Here is a 19164-nt window from a genome sequence, read left to right on the forward strand (position 1 = left end):
GGAGCAGGGGGACCTTGCGGGCACTGCAGGATTGCAATCCGTTATGTCGTAATGTGTTACCAATGGTTTTCGTGGTGACAGTGGCCCCAGCTGCCTTGAGATCATTGACAAGTTCCCCCCTTGTAGTTGTAGGCTGAGTTCTAACCTTCCTCATGATCAAGGATACCCCACGAGGTGAGATTTTGCGTGGAGCCCCAGATCTTTGTCGATTGACAGTCATTTTATACTTCTTCCATTTTCTTACTATGGCACCAACAGTTGTCTCCTTCTCGCCCAGCGTCTTACTGATGGTTTTGTAGCCCATTCCAGCCTTGTGCAGGTGTATGATCTTGTCCCTGACATCCTTAGACAGCTCCTTGCTCTTGGCCATTTTGTAGAGGTTAGAGTCTGACTGATTCACTGAGTCTGTGGACAGGTGTCTTTCATACAGGTGACCATTGCCGACAGCTGTCTGTCATGCAGGTAACGAGTTGATTTGGAGCATCTACCTGGTCTGTAGGGGCCAGATCTCTTACTGGTTGGTGGGGGATCAAATACTTATTTCCCTCTGCAGAATGCAAATAAATTCATATACTTTCCACAATGTGATTTTCCGGATTTAATTTGTGATGTGCTATCTCTCACTGTTACCAATAACCTACCCTTCAATTATGGGCTGCTCATGTCTTTGTCAGTGGGCAAACTTACAAAATCAGCAAGGGATCAAATACTTATTTCCACCACTGTAGGTCATTACTGCCCGGTTACTGCGTGAGACTTTACCGATAGGTTAATGGCTGGCGGTAAGGTCTCGGACCCAAAATGGATGCGTGGCAATTTTGATTTTGCCCCACATCCATTTTCGGCAAAAATTTAAGAAAGGCCTTTTTTTACAGGCACGCTGAAAAATGGATCGGTGCATGCCCGAAATCCACACCTATACTACCGCAAGCCATTTTTCAGCGCGCCTTTGTAAAAGGACCCCTCAAGGAAGTTACATGGAAATACTTTTAAAACAAATAGGAGGAAATATTTTTTCACTCAGCAAATAGTTAATCTCTGGAACTCTTGGCCAGAGGATGTGATAAGAGGTTAGCGTATCTGGGTTTAAAAAAAGGTTTGGTCAAATTCTTGGAGGAAAAGTCCATAGTCTGCTATTGAGACAGATATGGGGAAGCCACTGCTTGTCCCAGGATTGGTAGCATGGAATGTTGCTAATAATTGGGTTTCTACCAGGTACTTGTGATCTGGCATGACCACTGTTTGGAAACTACTACTACTATTTAGCATTTCTATAGCGCTACAAAGCGTACGCAGCGCTGCACAAACATAGAAGAAAGACAGTCCCTGCTCAAAGAGCTTACAATCTAATAGACAAAAAATAAATAAAGTAAGCAAATCAAATCAATTAATGTGAACGGGAAGGAAGAGAGGAGGGTAGGTGGAGGCGAGTGGTTACGAGTCAAAAGCAATGTTAAAGAGGTGGGCTCTCAGTCTAGATTTAAAGGTGGCCAAGGAAGACGTAGGGGCTCAGGAAGTTTATTCCAGGCGTAGGGTGCAGCGAGACAGAAGGCGCGAAGTCTGGAGTTGGCAGTAGTGGAGAAGGGAACAGATAAGAAGGATTTATCCTTGGAGCGGAGTGCACGGGAAGAGGTGTAGGGAAGGACGAGTGTGGAGAGATACTGGGGAGCAGCAGAGTGAGTACATTTATAGGTTAGTAGAAGAAGTTTGAACAGGATGCAAAAACGGATAGGGAGCCAGTGAAGCGACTTGAGGAGAGGGGTAGTATGAGTAAAGCGACCCTGGCGGAAGACAAGACGGGCAGCAGAGTTTTGAACCGACTGGAGAGGGGAGAGGTGACTAAGTGGGAGGCCAGCAAGAAGCAGATTGCAGTAACAGGATACTGGCTAGATGGACTATTGGTCTGACCCAGTATAGCTACTCTTATGTTCTTATAACACAAAAAAGTTCTGAAATTAGTAAGAAAGTCATATTATACAGAGTTGATTGGAAAGGATCATGTTAATACGAAAAGGTTATTTCAAAATAACTCTTATTAAACATCCTTTCTTCCAAAACCAACCTTCAGAACAGCACCATCAGCAAATCAATTAGCTGATTTTTTTTCCAAAACAAATTGATTAAGCTTAGAAAAGAGTTTTCTACTATTGATGCAGATATAATTTTAGTGTTACCTACAGATGAAGCCTCTCGTGTTGATAGGTTTTGGGGTAGGTTTTTCCCAGTGTCTTTGGCATGATTTTTTCCAGATTATTGAAATTATTTAAAAAGTATAAGTCTTATTGCTCTTTAGATATTTGTGCTCCTTATTTAATGTCAGAACAACCGATATTTTATGCTTACTTATTAAATTGGATCCAGTTGCAACTTTCTTTAGGCAATTTCCATGGTCTATTTGGGGGCAATAATAATTACACCTTTAGTGAAAGACTTAAATCAACCAATTACTCAAGTACCTAATTATAGGCCTGTAGCCACTATACCATTTTTCTTATTAAGCTGATGGAAGTGCTAGTGACTCTGCAATTAGAACAGTATCTACATTTACATAATATTTTGCATACTTCGCAATCTGAATTCCGCCCATTTTTTAGCACTGAAGCTGTACTTTGTTCTGTCTTAGATCATTATAGGTTTTTTTTGAGCGACAGAAAAAGTGCTTTACTGCTTCAATTTAATCTTTTCTCTGCTTTCGATTTAGTCAATCATATCCTCTTATTGAAAGCTTTAGAGGATCAAACATATAAACGGCGAGTGACCGTACTCACTCGCAAATGCGCAGTAGAGCCTTCCCTCTCTGTCCCGCCCCCGCATCAATACGTGATGACGGGGGCGGGACAGAGAGGGAAACTGTGCGAAGCCGCCGAGGTCGCTACCGCTCCCCCCCCTCCCCCGAGGTCGCCGCTACCGCTCCCCCTACCCGGAGTCGCCGCCGCCACCCCTCCACCCGGCCCGGGCCCTCTCTTCGCTACTGAACTTACATCCATTCGCTGGAACGCAGCACGCACATCAGCTGAGCTGCCATCGGCCTTCCTTCCCTGCCTGTGTCCCGCCCTTGCTGTCGTTACGTCACATGAAGGCGGGACACAGGCAGAGAAGGAAGGCCAACGGCAGCTCAGCTGATGTACGTGCTGCGTTCCGGCGAATTTAGTGAAGAGAGGGCCCGGGCCGGGTGGAGGGGTGGCGGCAGCGACTCCGGGGGTGGGGGGGAACGCCAGCGTCGTCCTCCGAAAACCCCAATACCAGCCCGTTTTTACGGGCTCAACGGCTAGTATAGGTATAACGGGGAATGTGTTAAACTGGTTTCACGGTTTTCTTACTAAGAAGTCTTACGCCCATTTTACGCCCATTGGGTTTCTTGTTACAGCTATGCCGATGATACCTCAGTTGTTTATTGCTATGAATTCTGCTTCTTATATTGATTGTTCAAGAGTTCGTCAATGTATTGAGTTACTGGATAGTTATATTCTTAATCACAAGTTAAAATTAAATACTGAAAAAACTTAAGTTTTTGTACTTTAATAGTAAACCAAGTGGTATTCCTAATACTATCTGTATTAACCATGTGCAGTATAAACTAACCACTGTTATCAAGATCTTAGGAATTTATGTCGATAGCTCTATATGGAGGTACAGGTTAATTTGTTGGTAAAGAAATGCTTCCCCCTAATGAGGAAACTACACTGTGTCCAAACTTTTTTTGAGGTAGATCAATTTAAGTGTTTAACACAAGCACTTTTACTCTCCCAGCTTGATTATTGTAACCTATATTAAGGGTCTTTTTAAGAAGTTGCAAACTGTGCAAAATATAGCCATACGTTTAATTTTTGGGCTATCTAAATATGACAGCATTTCTTCCTTTTATTGTAAGCTGTACTAGCTACCCATTGAAGCCAAACTGCTTTCCTTGTAACCACAGAAAGGCACATCTCAAATCCCATCCCCTTTCCCTTTTCCTTGTGGCCAATCAATCGTCTGGAACTTGAAGCTGTTCACGGACCCCCGGAAGCTTTTGCCTTGCTACTCCAGGGGAAATATGTGAGAGTTTTCTCAGACAGTGCGAAAGTGGAGGCATACATAAGCAGACAGTAAGGAGTGAAGAGCGATTTATGCTCATCTTCTGTTGCAGTGGGCAGAGAGGTATGTTTTGGTGATCTCAGTGGCTCACATTGCAGGGAAATTGAATGTGCAAGTGGATTATTTCAGCAGAAATTCACTAGATCAGGGGAGTGGGAAATCTCCAACGAAGTGTTCTCTTATCTCACATCAAAGTGGGGGATCCCCTGCTCTGGACCTTAGGCCTCAAATAGTAATGCAAAAGTTCCCAGTTTTTTCAGTAGACGAAAAGATTATAGATCGGGGGCCTAGACACAGGCCTCCCTACTATGTGTTTCCTCCGTTGCCAATGATCAGATTACTCAAGAAAATTTTTCTTCATCTAGGACTTGTGATTCTAGTGGCCCTAGGTTGGCCCAGAAAGCCTTGGTACACAGATGTGATGCAGCTATTACACTGATAGTGCAAGTTTTTTTTTCCTCTACAGTAGGATTGAGAGAGTCCTGGTGTTAGGGAAGAAGCTGGAAACTACAGGCCGGTAAGCTTCACTTCGATTATTGGAAAAATAATGGAAACGATGCTGAAGGAAAGGATAGTGAATTTCCTGGAAGCCAATAAGTTGCAAGATCCGAGACAACATGGTTTTACCAAAGGGAAATCGTGCCAAACGAATCTCATTGAGTTCTTTGATTGGGTGACAGGAGAATTGAATCAAGGACGAGCTATGGACGTAATCTACTTAGATTTCAGCAAAGCTTTTGACACGGTTCCCCACAGGAGGCTCTTAAATAAACTGGAAGGGCTGAAGATAGGACCCGAAGTGGTGAACTGGATTAGGAACTGGTTGATAGACAGAAGCCAGAGGGTGGTGGTGAATGGAATTCGCTCGGAGGAGGGAAAGGTGAGTAGTGGTGTGCCTCAGGGATCGGTGCTGGGACCGATTCTGTTCAATATATTTGTGAGTGACATTGCCAAAGGCTTAGAAGGTAAAGTTTGCCTATTTCCGGATGATACTAAGATCTGCAACAGAGTGGACACCCGGGAGGGAGTGGAAAACATGACAAAGGATCTGAGGAAGCTAGAAGAATGGTCTAAGGTTTGGCAATTAAAATTCAATGCGAAGAAATGCAAAGCGATGCACTTAGGGAATAGAAACCCTCGGGAGATGTATGTGTTAGGCGGGGAGAATCTGATAGGTACGGACGGGGAGAGGGATCTTGGGGTGATAGTATCTGAGGATCTGAAGGCGACGAAACAGTGTGACAAGGCGGTGGCCGTAGCTAGAAGGTTGTTAGGCTGTATAGAGAGAAGTGTGACCAGCAGAAGAAAGGAGGTGTTGATGCCCCTGTATAAGTCATTGGTGAGGCCCCACCTAGAGTATTGTGTTCAGTTTTGGAGGCCGTACCTTGCGAAGGATGTAAAAAGAATTGAAGCGGTGCCAAGAAAAGCTACAAGAATGGTAAGGGATTTGCGTTACAAGACGTATGAGGAGAGACTTGATGACCTGAACATGTATACTCTGGAAGAAAGGAGAAACAGGGGTGATATGATACAGATGTTCAAATATTTGAAAAGTATTAATCCGCAAACGAACCTTTTCCTGAGGTGCGAAGGCAGTAGAACGAGAGGACATGAAATGAGATTGAAGGGGGCAGTCTCAAGAAAAATGTCAGGATGTATTTTTTCACAGAGAGAGTAGTGGATGCTTGGAATGCCCTCCCGCGGGAGGTGGTGGAAATGAAAACGGTAACAGAATTCAAAGACGCGTGGGATAAACATAAAGGAATCCTATTCAGAAGGAATGGATCCTAAGGAGCTTAGCCGTGATTGGGTGGCAGAGCCAGCCGGTGGTGGGAGACGAGGATAGTGCTGGGCAGACTTATACGGTCTGTGCCAGAGCCAGTGGTGGGAGGCGGGGCTGGTGGTTGGGAGGCGGGGATAGTGCTGGACAGACTTATACGGTCTGTGCCCTGAAGAGGACAGGTACAAATCAAAGTAGGGTATACACAAAAAGTAGCACATATGAGTTTGTCTTGTTGGGCAGACTGGATGGACCATGCAGGTCTTTTTCTGCCGTCATTTACTATGTTACTATGTCAAAATTACAGTTCATTATTGTCGATGCTAGACCAGTCCAGACTAGTGGGTTATGTCCCCCTGCCAACAGATAGAGCAACAGAAAAACAGATCAGAGCTGACTTTGCTCGCCTTATTGGGGGCTTGCTATAAATTTTAGGTCTTTGGCCGGCCGCACCGACCACACTTCTTAAATCCACTCGGGACCTTCGAGGACATCGACGGAAAAATCGCATCGGCGAAGTTAAAGTCGTCGATGGTGGCGGTAAATACACCTCGAAAAACAAATCGACCGTGCGGCCACAAGGCCGCAACGCGACGCCCCCGCTAGAAACGAGGGGAAAAGAAAAGGAGGCGCGTGCTCTTTTTTATATATTTTTTTTTTTTTTAGGAAAAAGAAAACTGGAGCGCGCGGCAACAGAAATAAAACAAAACAAATAATTCGCGAAGAACGCGACGGTTTTCCGGGGCTGACTCAGAGAGAGCGGCGATTCCACGACTCTCTCCAGCGCGGAAAAAAAAGGAACTGGCGGGAACGGTCGCGCACGGGCGGGAAGGCGGCCGCGCATGCGCGGTGGCCGTGCCCCGCGTGCGGACCGCCCGCGAAGCTTCTTCCGGTTGGTGGGGGCTGCCGCGGACGTCACCCAGTCGTGAGAACAAGCAGCCTGCTTGTCCTTGGAGAACACCTGCTACAGGTATGTATCATTCACTTTATGTCCCCCTGCCAACAGATAGAGCAACAGAAAAACAGATCAGAGCTGACTTTGCTCGCCTTATTGGGGGCTAGTGCTTGTTATAAATTTTAGGTCTTTTTACCACCATCCCAATACTCATACATATCCCGGGAAAAGATTGGAATGATAAAAGACAAGGCCGCGCACATATGAGAAAAGCAATTTATTAACTTACCAATAGAGTATACGGAATTAATATAAATTTCTCATAGGAGTACAGTTTGCTTATACAAAAGTATTGGCTGAAAACTGTCTCAAACATTTAGTAATCATGCTGCTACTTATATACTGTTTCTATTTCACCTAGTATATGCAAAATCCTTTCATGAGATTACTTCACTCATCATCTATTTCTCTTGTGTTGTACAGCCAGAAACTCCCTGCTATTTTGTCTATTACCTCATGTTCTGTTTCCTGAACTCCTTAGCACATACCATTCTAACTACAGTATTGTCTGTCAGTTTGGTCAGCCTTAACCTTTACATCCCTTGATCCATAACCATGTTGCTATTTCTTCATGCTGCTTTGACAGTATTTCTCTGACTTAAGCAGATGGTGCAGATGTGTGGCCTGGTGCAGCAACTATGAATATGCCACTCCCAGTAATGCTGTAGGCCCAGATTTGGTGAAGCATAGACCAAGTCTGGGGTACATTGCAGGCAATAGACTTTTTGGAGCTCCTCCCCTCCCTCCCAATGGGAACAGACTAGACAATAGTAGAGGCAATTTAGTTTTGTCAAGAAAAGAGATTAGTTCAGCTGCAGCAATTTTTTTCAGTGACTTTTGATAGGAAGGAAAGTTGTGAAATGGGATGATAATTCAAAGGGTTGGATGGATCAGTATTATTGCTTTTAAGGTAAGGGAAAACAGCAGCAAGCTTCCAAGATTCTGGAAATTTTGACAATGGGAGAGGCTGGTAGCGACCATCGAGTGAAGATATGTAATAAATGACTCAAAAAACCTACTTCAAAAGAAAGTTAGGATCAGAGGATGATGGGAGTGAGTTCATAGATGAAATAACTCTAGAAACACCAGGATGTGATGGTATCTGGAATTGTGAAAGGGTGCTACATGGTGATTAATAATGTCCTCCTGTGCAGATAATATAAGAGATGGTGAAATAGAGGCTTGAAGGTCCAGTATCTTCTTGCTAAACACCATGGTTAAGTCATCTACTGTGATTATGGAAGCCGATGCAGAGCTCTGAGATGAGTACTGTGCAGCCATCCTCAGCATTGCTTGGTCTCTCACATAATAACATTTGTTTTAATGTTAGTTTACTTGGGAATTAAGGTGACTTCATTTCAAAGCAGCACTCGGGCTTCAACGGGCTTTCAGCGCTGGGGCCAGTTTCATTTTACTTTTATTTTTTTTCCTTTACCTTGTCAGTGTCTGTCAGCTTCTCCTGTGATGCCTTGGTCTTCCCTCCCTCTCAGGACTCGAACAACACTGTCAGACTTGTGAGTTCTTGTACCAAGTAGAGTGCTGCTGAGCCTGGTACTCGGACCACGTTCTGCTTGGCGGCCGGACAACCCCGGGTTTCACCTGCGCTGACCGCCGTTCCCCAGAGGTTGAGCCCCTAGGTGCGGGCGGCCTTCAGGACTTACGAGACGGAGCTGGAAGCAGGGTGGTGAACGTATTCGCCAGGCAAGCAGCAAGCAGGGGAGTAATCCAGGTACAGGTAATGTCAGTAGGCAAACAACAGGCAAGAGAGTAATCCAGGCACAGGTAAAGTCAGTAGGCAGGCAGCAGGTCAAGAGAGTAATCCATGTACAGGCAAAGTCAGTAGGCAGGCAGCAGGTCAAGAGAGTAATCCATGTACAGGCAAAGTCAGTAGGCAGGCAGCAGGTCAAGAGAGTAATCCAGGTACAGGCAAAGTCAGTAGGCAGGCAGGAGGCAAGAGAGTAATCCAGGCACAGGTAAAGTGAATAGGCAGGCAGCAGGCAAGAGAGTGATCCAGGTACAGGCAAAGTCAGCATCGAGGGTCAAGTAGATAAGAAACAAACTACTGAGCAAGTAACACCTACCAAAGTAGAAGCCGAAGCATGGAGTCCAGAAAGAGCTCAGCTGATAAAGTGCTGGCGTCTGAGATCAGCAGGGAGAAGGAGCACAGCCATAGGACAAGAGCAGGGGAAGAAGGAACCGGAAGACCAATAGGAGAGAAGCAAGGGAAGCCAGACAGAGGGAGAGCAGACACAGGTGGGTGGAAGCAAAGCAATTAAGGAGCCTGCAACCACCGCTCTCTGAACAAACCCAGAGAAGAACTACACACACATGGCTCAGGACAGTGCCAGTCAAGTGTGCATGTCAATGGGACCCCACGCAGCCAGAGGACACTGCTTGCGTTGAGGTAGGGGACATGACAAACACAAAGGTGCTACAGTCTGCTGCACAGCAAACTGCCATAAAGGATACTGTACAGCATTCTCAGTTTCAGTATTCTGTCTGTTTCAGCTGCATGTCGGGCCATGTTCCACTTCTGGCTCCTGAGTCGTGTTCATTTTTGGTTCCAGCCCTGTATCTGGGGGTCAGGTTTAGACTCTATTTTGGTGGCCAAGCTTTCCCATCTGGGGCAATCTTGGGATGCCTTGTGCCTTTTCTGGATGTAGAGTTTTGCTTTGTCATTGAAGGTCGAGACTAGCTCCGTCTGCTGGAGTCATGTTGTGTCTGTCTCCAGATGTCAGTCTCTGGTTTCTGAGTCTTTCTCTGTTCCTGGAACCCGTTTTTTTCACTGTATCTCCTTATCGTATGGGCCGCCGTTTCAGCAGGCAGCGCTTTGCTCCATTTTTGAGTGTCGAGCATGGCTGCACGTAGGGTTGTGGAGCTTTACCCCATCTCTGGCAGTCTAGTCTTCCTCCATTCCTGGCTACTGAGCTGGGCTCTGACTTTGCCTTGCTTAGTCTTTCGTATTTGAGTCTGGTTCCGTCTCACTTCTTCATACCTGGCTCTGGCTCAGGCTATGGAGTTTTTCCCCAGTTCTGGCAGGTGAGCCTGACCTCCTGAGGGTGGTGAAGTTGGGGGCCATCACTGACCGTCAACCCTGGTTCTTTCTTTCTTTCTCTCTCCTCTCTCTCTCTTCTCTCTCTCTCTCCTCCCTGGAGGTCGTGCTGTGGACCATGTTCAGGCTTCATTCTTACATGATTGGCAAGGATTGTTTTTTATGTCTCTTTGGCACCGCTTCTCCCCTAGTTCTGGAGGGCGGCTATTTCATAGTCTTGAGGGGTCTTGCCCATCATCCTGTCTCTGCTTCTGCAGTATGATGCTGGCATTGCCTTTCGAGGCTGGCTGTAGCTTTGCGGTCCCACCCCACTTAGGGGACTGCTTTGGTGCATCCCACTCATCTCTGGATTGATCTGTTGGGACTAATGGAAAGAAAATTATCAGGTAAGGACTAATTTTACCTTCCATAGCGTCCCACAGATCAATCCAGAGGCTTGCCCTTACGCTTCTGGTCTAGACATGCTCTCTGTGTGCATCTCATTCTTTCAGATCTGCCTTGGGTTTCCACATATTCTCAAGGACACAGTTATGTGGAAGGATGCTACGGGAGAAAGACTGCGGTCGTTGCAGACAGGGCCGCTAGGTCTCTCCCTGGTTTTCTCACAGTCGGGAGTATTCTTCATGGACTTATGGTCTCCTTACTGCTTTGGTGTCGAACATACTGAAAGTGAGACTGCTGCACATTATACTTTATGACAGAGCTCTGGCATTGTCTCTGTCTCCACCTGCTGGTAGGGGGACATAACCCACTCGTCTCTGGATTGATCTGTTGGGACTAACAGAAAGAAAATTATCAGGTAAGGACTAATTTTACCTTGCTGTTTAATCTCCGTTAATGGGCAAATAACATGCTTTGAACCACAATGCAGCTTAATAACTACCCCCTAAGTTATTGAAATCTAATACCTTATAACTGTTGGGCAAATGATCAGAAATGTTAACTCACCCAAGCTTATTTTGTTCTCTTGCTCTATTATTTTTGTACTATTACAGTATTTGTTTGTTCTTCGCCCTAGGTGCCTCCAATGGAAGGAGGCCATAAACCTCAAACAGTAATAAACAAATAGAAAAGGTCACCCTTTTGAAAATAACTGCCATACTTTCTCTCCAGTCTACTCTTTTCATTTTAAGTCATGAAATGCGTATGCATATTTTGACTGTTGGTGAAAAATATTCAACTGATATCACTTGTCCAAAAGTACAATCAACTGTATCCGAGCTGCAAGATGCAGGTTATTTCATTTTCCTTTATATTCCTGCTTTTGAAGGTTTGAAGCTTGCTGGCCAGCTATGATGAAGGATTCTCATGGGGTTGTTATAATATTCAACCCAGAGCTGCCGAGTCATTTGAAGGAAACCGAAATGTGGTATGCATCCTTTGTACAGCAGCAGCATTTACAGGATAACCAGTGTCTTCTCATTGCTCACCACAAGCCAGGCTCTGGAGCAGACAAAAATCGTCCACTTTTAGGTAAGCGGACAGAAATCTCCAGCTGATATTATATTCCAGCATTTTGCAATTTTTTATTCCATTCTCTTTTAGCTGTTTGTGGGATTCTAAGTCACACTATAGAATCTGGTGAATGATTATTCAGAGTATAACAAATGGATAGAGATAATGAAGTACAATGCATATAGAATAGTAGTAGCTTTTTATGCATTTGTTACAATTGTAATACGTTGACTATATTCATGTGTCCACTTCTGGAGTGAGTGGTATGGCCGCACATTTTCTTCCTCCAGGACTACAGGAACCGCTTTCATAAGGGATAAACTGTGTTGAATGCTAAACTAGTCCAGACCTATGGGTTATGTTCCTTTACTAGCAGATAGAGGCAGAGACTTGAAGATTCCAGTGGCATCAACAGGATAACAGGTGCTGCAGCCATGAAAATTCCAGTATCTCTTCCTCCACCGGATAGTGCCGGTGGACCGGTGCAGCTCCTTCCCCCCCCCCCCCCCCCCCCCTCCAGCTCTGTTTCTTCCCTGACGGAGTACAGCTTGGGAGAAAAAAAGGACAGGATTGGAGAGCAGAATGGCAGGCTGAGGCACACGGTCTTGCCCAGCCTTGCTTAAGCAGGTAGCAGGCCTGTAGTACTTGGGCCCAGGCAACTAATTTCTTTCTGTTCAAGTACTGGGGGAGGGCTGTGCATCTGCTCGGATGTGGCACTCTCCAGAGCTTCTGATAGTGCTAGCCAGCCAGTTCTGTGGAGTTTGTAGGTCCCAGCTCACAGGAACAAACAGCGGGGATGACAGAAACACAAGAGAACCAGATGGGCTCACATAAAAAATGTATTTGCATCAATAAGGGCTTTTGTGTACTTTCTAAAAAGTACCTGGGAAGATCAGGACCTGGACATATAACTGTTCACCGAGTCTCACCAAAGTTATCTCTTGCTCTCTTTTCTTCCTGGCTAAGACTGGAGCAAAAGCCAGTTCACTCCAAATGAAAATGATCTCCTGGGCCAATCAGAGCCCAGAACAACAAGATTTCAAAAATATATTGCTTCTTACTTCCTATCTGTGTGGTAAAACTAAAGAAAGAACATTTATTTCTCTGTAACAACTTTACAGCAAAGAAACACCACCTGCTGGCCAAATAGGAGAAATACACTTCAAGACATAATGCAGGAAATATCCAATACATTTTACAGGATTAAAACACACTGTTTCTTCACAGCTGCATTCTGCCATTTGGCCTCATGTCAGCAACCAGGGTATTCACCAGCTGGTCAATATCGAGTTCTGATTAACCAGCCAGGACTGCCTTGTGGCTGATTAAATAGCACTTAACCGGCTAAGTGCTAATAATCAGTTCAAGGTAGCCGGTTATGTCTGCTGAATATTAGTGGCTAACCGGCTATATCCCACGATATAATTGGCTATCAGCAACTATTCAGCACATTGCTGGCTAAGTTTGTCAACCAAATTGGGCCGCACAAATAGCAGGCCTATCTTTGGCCGCTATAAACGTAACCGGCTAATGCTGAATATTGACTTGGCCAGTTAAGCTTTTAAACCGGCCAAAAAAAAAATCTGGATATTTGATGCCAGTCACCAGAAACAGCCCGGCATTGAATATCTGGGCTCAGCGCCAATTGCGGGATCTAGCCGGCCTGCTTCTTGCGGGCTGAATATTGGCTGATAAGTGTCTAGCAGTAGCAGTGATGTATTTACTCAGTCTGGGAATATATCAGGATGATTGGCTGGTCAAGAGCACATCGCAGGAAGAGTCGTCAGAGTTGGTGTGCCTAAGTTGGAGCTCCTAGGGTTTGTCATAAACTACCCCAAGTCCCACCTTCTTCCAGTCCAGTGATTGGAGTACATAGGAGCCCTGATCGACACATTGCAGACTCGGACTTTTCTTCTACAAGCAAGAGCAGACACCTTGACAGCACTAGCCTCTCAGGTCCACAGCAGCAAGCAAGCTCAGAAAATGTTGAGATTGATAGGCCACATGGCCTCGACAGTGCATGTCACAACTCCATTTGAGAGCAGGTCAGTGGACCCTTGCTTCCTAGTGGTCTCAAGCAGCTGGAAATTTAACGGTTGCAATCCAGATTCCACCAGAGTTCTCTCTTGCCCTTCTCTGGTGGACAGTTCGATCAAAATTGACTGTTGGACTACCATTCCAAATTGTAGCCTAGGATGGGGAACTTGGTCTGCTCAGGAAACAGATTTTCATATCAACCTCCTCTAGATGAGGACCATTTGGAATGCTCAAGGCTTTCTGAGATCGACTGCAGAACTAAATTATTCTTATTTTAATGGACAACCGGGTTGTAATGTTCTGTGTAAACAAGCAGGGTGATATGGGTTTCTACCCTTTGTGTCAGGAAGCAGTGGGAATGTGGCTGTGGACCCTTCTTCAAGGAATGGTGCTTCGAGCCACATACCAAACGATAATTGTCTGGTGGACAGACTGAGCAGGGTTTTATAACCACACAAGATCTTCCGATTGGATCTCTTTGCCATGCAACAACAAAATCCCCAAGTTCTGTTCCATGCTCAGATCACACGGCAGACTAACGTTAGGTTCCTTTCCACTACACTGGGGGAAGAGACTTCTGTATGCATATCCTCCTATACATCTCATAGAGAAGACCTTTGCTGAAACTCGAGCAAGACCAGGGAACTATGTTCCTTATCACGCCTTATTGGCCAAGGCAAATCTAGTTTTCTCTTCTTCTGGAGTTGTCCTCCAAAGATCCGTGAAGATTGGAATATTTTTTGACCCTCATCACACAGAACGAGGGCTCTCTTCTGCATCCCAGCCTCCAATCCCTGGCCCTTACAGCTTGGATGTTGAGAGTGTGGAATTTGAATCATTAGACTTAGCGGAGGGAGTCTCCTGCATTTTGCTGGCTTTCAGGAAAGACTCTGCTAAGAGGTTCTACTCATTTAAATGGAGGAGGTTTGCTGCCTGGTGTGAGAGCAAGGCCTTATATCCCCTCACCAGCCCTACACAAAAATTGCTTGAATACCTCTTGTACCTTTCTGAGTCTGGTTTGAAAACCAACTCGATAATGGTTCATCTAAGTGCAATCAGTGCTTATCACTGTGTGGGAGGTAAGCCCATCTCTGCACAGCCTCTAGCTGTTCACCTCATGAGAGGTTTGCTATTGATAAAGCTCCACCAACTGTGTCATAAGGTAGTGTCGAAGTTCCAACTTAATCAGTAAAGCGTCCTGCCAGTATTTTTCCCAAAATCACGAGCCCATTCTGGAGAGAATATACTGCTTACCTTAGACTGCAAGCAAGACTTAGCATTTATCTGGAGTGGACTGAAGCCCATAGTAGACAGTCCACCTAGCTTTTTTTTTTTTCTTTTGACCCAAAGAGGCTGGGGGTAGCCATCAACAAACGCACAATTTCTAATTGGCTAGCAGATTGTATCTCCTTTACTTATGCCTAGGCTGAGCTGACTCTGGAGGAGGGTCATATCAAGGTTCATATATCGATAGCCCACTTCAGGTCACCTCCATAGAGGAGATTTGCAAAGCTGTGGCGTGGTCATCTGTCACACATTCACATCCTAGTACTGCCTTGAGCAGGATACCCGTCCTGATAGCCGGTTCAGGCAGGCAATCCTGAAGAATTTGTTCAGTGTCTAGAATCCAACTCTACCCCACTAGGCCCAGTTTTGTTTAGTTCCAGGCTGCACCTTCACAGCTAGTATGTACATATTTTCAGGTTAATTGACTTCCAGGCCTCAGCGTTTCAAGTCCCTATTCTCCTAGCATTGTTGTTTCTCGGCGAGTCTGGTAGCTAGGAATTCCCAGCTGTGGGAAACGAAGGCCTCCTTGTCCTCTGAGAAAGCAAAGTTACTCACGTGTAGCAGGTGTTCTTTAGATGCAGCAGGCCAGGTATTCTCACATACCCTCCCACCTCCCCTTGGAGTTTTATTCTTAAGCTATCATACATAACTGAGGGACCCGCGCTCACGCGGTGGATGGAAAGGTACCAGCTCATGTGCAGTTGGACACTATTAGAAAGTTCTCAGTCTCGCTAGTCTGCGTCTTTACCGGGCTCTGTCAGATCACATCACCGAACTTTGAGAAAACGTGGCCTCGGAGAACTCCTGCTACAGGTGAGTAACTTTGCTTTATAGTAGTCTAATAAAAAAAAGTGTTATATTAATTTATTATTCTTTATTTCTGTTCATTAGAGTGAACTAACATTGTAAGTACACTAGTTTACCTACCGGTAGGAGCAATTACTGCTATGTAGATGTCTCATGCAGCAACACTAGGTGGTGCTAATGTAACACATTGATTCTTGATATTAAAGCAACAACATTAACAAAAATAAATAGATGTATCTCTATAAATTATGTGAATGTTAAAAAGCAGATAAGCACTCACGCCATAGTTTATTTTGCAATTTATTTGTTCTGAAAGTTTCTCTTTTCATTTGTTAATTTCTGGTTCCCATTAGAGCAGGATGGAAGCTTAACAAGCATACAGTGAAGTGTGAAATAGGAGTTTATTATGTAAAATATATGCCTTTTTCTTTAGGAAAAACAGAAATGTAGGAAATATGGTCAGGCAAAAAAAGAGAGGAGGAACAGGCAAGCTCAGATATGGCGAGAACGGTGCATGACTTAAAAGGGGAATTGTCTTGTAAAACTAGCAAGTTAGGAGGTTATAATATATTACAGATTAGGTATAAAAAGTCATAACAGAAATGGTGTGTGTATGGCCAATGAAGGACTTTATCATGTGTGGAGGGAATGCCTGAATGATCATGAATATTGGGAACAAGTCAAGGAATGAATTATGTAGCTTGTTAATGAGGCCCTTCCATGGCTGCCCTGAATCTTTGTGCTACTAAACATTCTATCAGAGATGGCTGTAAATGTCTGGCCACTAATCACATACCCTCTAATTCTGTAACTGGCACATAGAATTGCATGGAAAGTTATAGAATAGTACCACTTACACATGTTACTAAATTTATTATTAGGATTTATTTATTCATTATTTGGATTTACTTACCGCCTTTTTGAAGGAATTCACTCAAGGCGGTGTGCAGTAAGCATAGATCAAACATGAGCAGTAAAAATAACGTGACAAAACTATCAATAATTGGTCTTAACTAGCATTAAATGGCACTAATTTGAAGTTACTTGTGTGAGTTACGACCCTATTCTATAAAGTGCATTCACATGGGAGGAGCCTGGGCAGATCACAAGTGTTCCGACTGTTCTGTCGTGTGCTTTTAGAATACTATCGGTAATGTATGCAGGATGCCACATTTAGGTACACGTATTTACAACTGCCATAGACATAATCACTTCTTTATCTTGATTGCCATTAGCTTGTTTTAGCATACCTACTAGGCAGCCTGATACTTCTTCGTCTAACCAGATCAAAATCCCCCATGCCACCTTTCCTTGGGAGCTCAATGCATTCATATTGTCACTCCATTCAAGTCAACTTTGTTGTCTCTCTCTTTCTCCTTTGTCTTTCTGCCCTTACGTAGATGGGCTCATAGGTTCCACATACACACTAGAGAGAAAGAGAGAGAGAGAGAGCAGCTCTGCCTTCTGTTACTGTTTATATGTCTGCAAGTTGCTCTTTTTTTTTTTTTTTTTTGCTAGGTCTACCTTTCACACACAAATGGGCAGAATGAAAAGATAATTAACATTGGTTTTGTTTTGTTTTTTAAGTACACTTGGAACAGTACAGCCCTTCCTTCTGTTGTCATGTATGTACTCCTCCCTTAAAAATAGCTTTAAAGAGCCAAAAAGTGCAGGAAGAGGAAGGAGGGTGGAAGAAGGGGAAAGGGCCCAATAAGTTCCTTTGTTCAAAGTGTTGTTGACGTGTTCTCTACTTGCATCTTCCTGTTTGATTTAAAGCGGCATCATTGACCAAACTGAAGCTATTGCACTCTAGCCTGGAAGAAGATCCTGAGGATGTTCGAACCGAATTCTTAAAGTTCCTGGGAGGTGTGATCACTTCTCTGTCTGAGAGCAGAGAGAGAGAAGAGATGTCCATTATCACCCGCTATCAAGAGCAGGACCTTCAAAGAATGTCTGAAAGTATTGCCTTCTGATACATTTCCATAACAGATGACTCTAATTGGTTCTATAATGAAGAAAAGCTGATCCCTAAATAATAGGGATGTGCATTGGTAGGGCTGGATTAATGCATAGGCACATGCCTCATGCTTCATGCCTAAAACGGGGTTTTTTTTTTTGTAGTCTATATATTAGTAAGTTAACAGTCTCAAAGCCAGAAGGCTTGCTAACTGACTAGCAGGCTTATTTTCGAAAGAGAAGGACGCCCATATTTTGACACAAATCGGAAGATGGGCGTCCTTCTCACAGGGTCGCCCAAATCGGCATAATCGAAAGCCGATTTTAAGCGTCCCCAACTGCTTTCCGTCGCGGGGACGACCAAAGTTCCCGGGGGTGTGTCTGAGGCGTAGTGAAGGCGGGACTTGGGCGTGCCTAACACATGGGTGTCCTCGACCCATAATGGAAAAAAAAAGGGCGTCCCTGGCGAGCATTTGGACGACTTTACCTGGTCCTGTTTTTCTTATGACCAGGGCACAAAAAGGTGCCCAAACTGACCAGATGACCACCGGAGAGAATCGGGGATGACCTCCCCTTACTCCCCCAGTGGTCACTAAACCCCTCCCACCCTCAAAAAAGAACTTTAAAAAATTTTGTGCCAGCCTCAAAAGTCATACTCTGGTCCATCGCAGCAGTATGCAGGTCACTGGAGCAGTTTTAGTGGGTGCAGTGCACTTCAGGCAGGCGGACTCAGGCCCATCCCCCCTACCTATTACACTTGTGGTGGTAAATGTGAGCCCTCCAAAACCCACTGTACCCTTAGGGCTATGGTAGTGGTGTACAGTTGTGGGGTTTGGGGGGCTCAGCATACAAGGTAAGGAAGCTATGTGCCTGGGAGCTTTTTCTGAAGTCCACTGCAGTGCCCCCTAGGGTGCCCGGTTGGTGTCCTGGCATGTCAGGGGGACCAGTGCACTAGGAAAGTTGGCTCCTCCCATGACCAAAGGGCTTGCATTTGGTCGTTTCTGAGATGGGCATCCTTAGTTTCCATTATTGCCGAAAATCAGAAACGACCAAGTCTAAGGACGTCCATCTCTAGCAACGACCTAAATGTCAAGATTTGGGCATCCCTGACCGTATTATCGAAACGAAAGATGGCCGCCCATCTTGTTTCGATAATACGGGTTTCCCCGCCCCTTTGCCGGGACGTCCTGTGAGTACGTCCTCAGGAAAACTTGGGCGCCCTTTTCGATTATGCCCCTCTAGGTATTTTTCAGAGTTTAGCCTTCTCTTGCTCTCCAGTTCCCCCTTTCTGTACAGAAAATGTGATGATAAGATCCAGCCAGTAGGAGAGAGGAGGCTGAGCTCTGCCGGGGCCTTGGAGAGGGACAGGGAAATGAGTGATTGTCCTGGTGGGAGGGGTTGTTGACAAGGTGTACAAAGAGTAGAGAAGGGGGGTGTGAGGGGACTGGGGCTGCAGCTTCAGGCTGAGTAACACAGCTGGCATCAAATTCTAGATGATGTTGGGCAGAGCTGGGGGAAGGGTAAGCACTGACTGACCACATGAACACAACATCAGAAAAGACAGACCACCCTATATTTAAAAGCATTTAAGCAGCCAAGAACGGCTCCTGGCCAGTTAAATGGCACTTAACCGGCTATCCGGCAATATTCAGTGGGAGACAGCTGGCTTTCTCCTGCTGTATATTGCCAGTTAGCACTTAGTGGCTAGCTGGTTCTAACTTGTGATATAACTGGCTATCCGCTAATATTCAGCACATC

At 45.1% G+C, this 19164-nt stretch overlaps 1 protein-coding gene across 1 annotated transcript in view; it reads left to right on the top strand.

Annotated features, from left to right (window-relative positions):
- Nucleotides 1–17677, top strand: part of IFT22 (intraflagellar transport 22) — a 44989-nt gene extending 27312 nt beyond the window's left edge. Inside the window, exons 4-5 of the mRNA XM_030222500.1 lie at nt 11135–11337; nt 17227–17677. Coding sequence (XP_030078360.1) covers nt 11135–11337; nt 17227–17423 — 400 coding nt within the window. The 3' untranslated portion in view covers nt 17424–17677. The remainder of the gene's footprint in view (nt 1–11134; nt 11338–17226) is intronic.
- Nucleotides 17678–19164: the final 1487 nt, after the last annotated feature.

Source organism: Microcaecilia unicolor, chromosome 13 (assembly GCF_901765095.1).
Source record: "Microcaecilia unicolor chromosome 13, aMicUni1.1, whole genome shotgun sequence".
NCBI classification, from domain to species: Eukaryota; Metazoa; Chordata; class Amphibia; order Gymnophiona; family Siphonopidae; genus Microcaecilia; species Microcaecilia unicolor.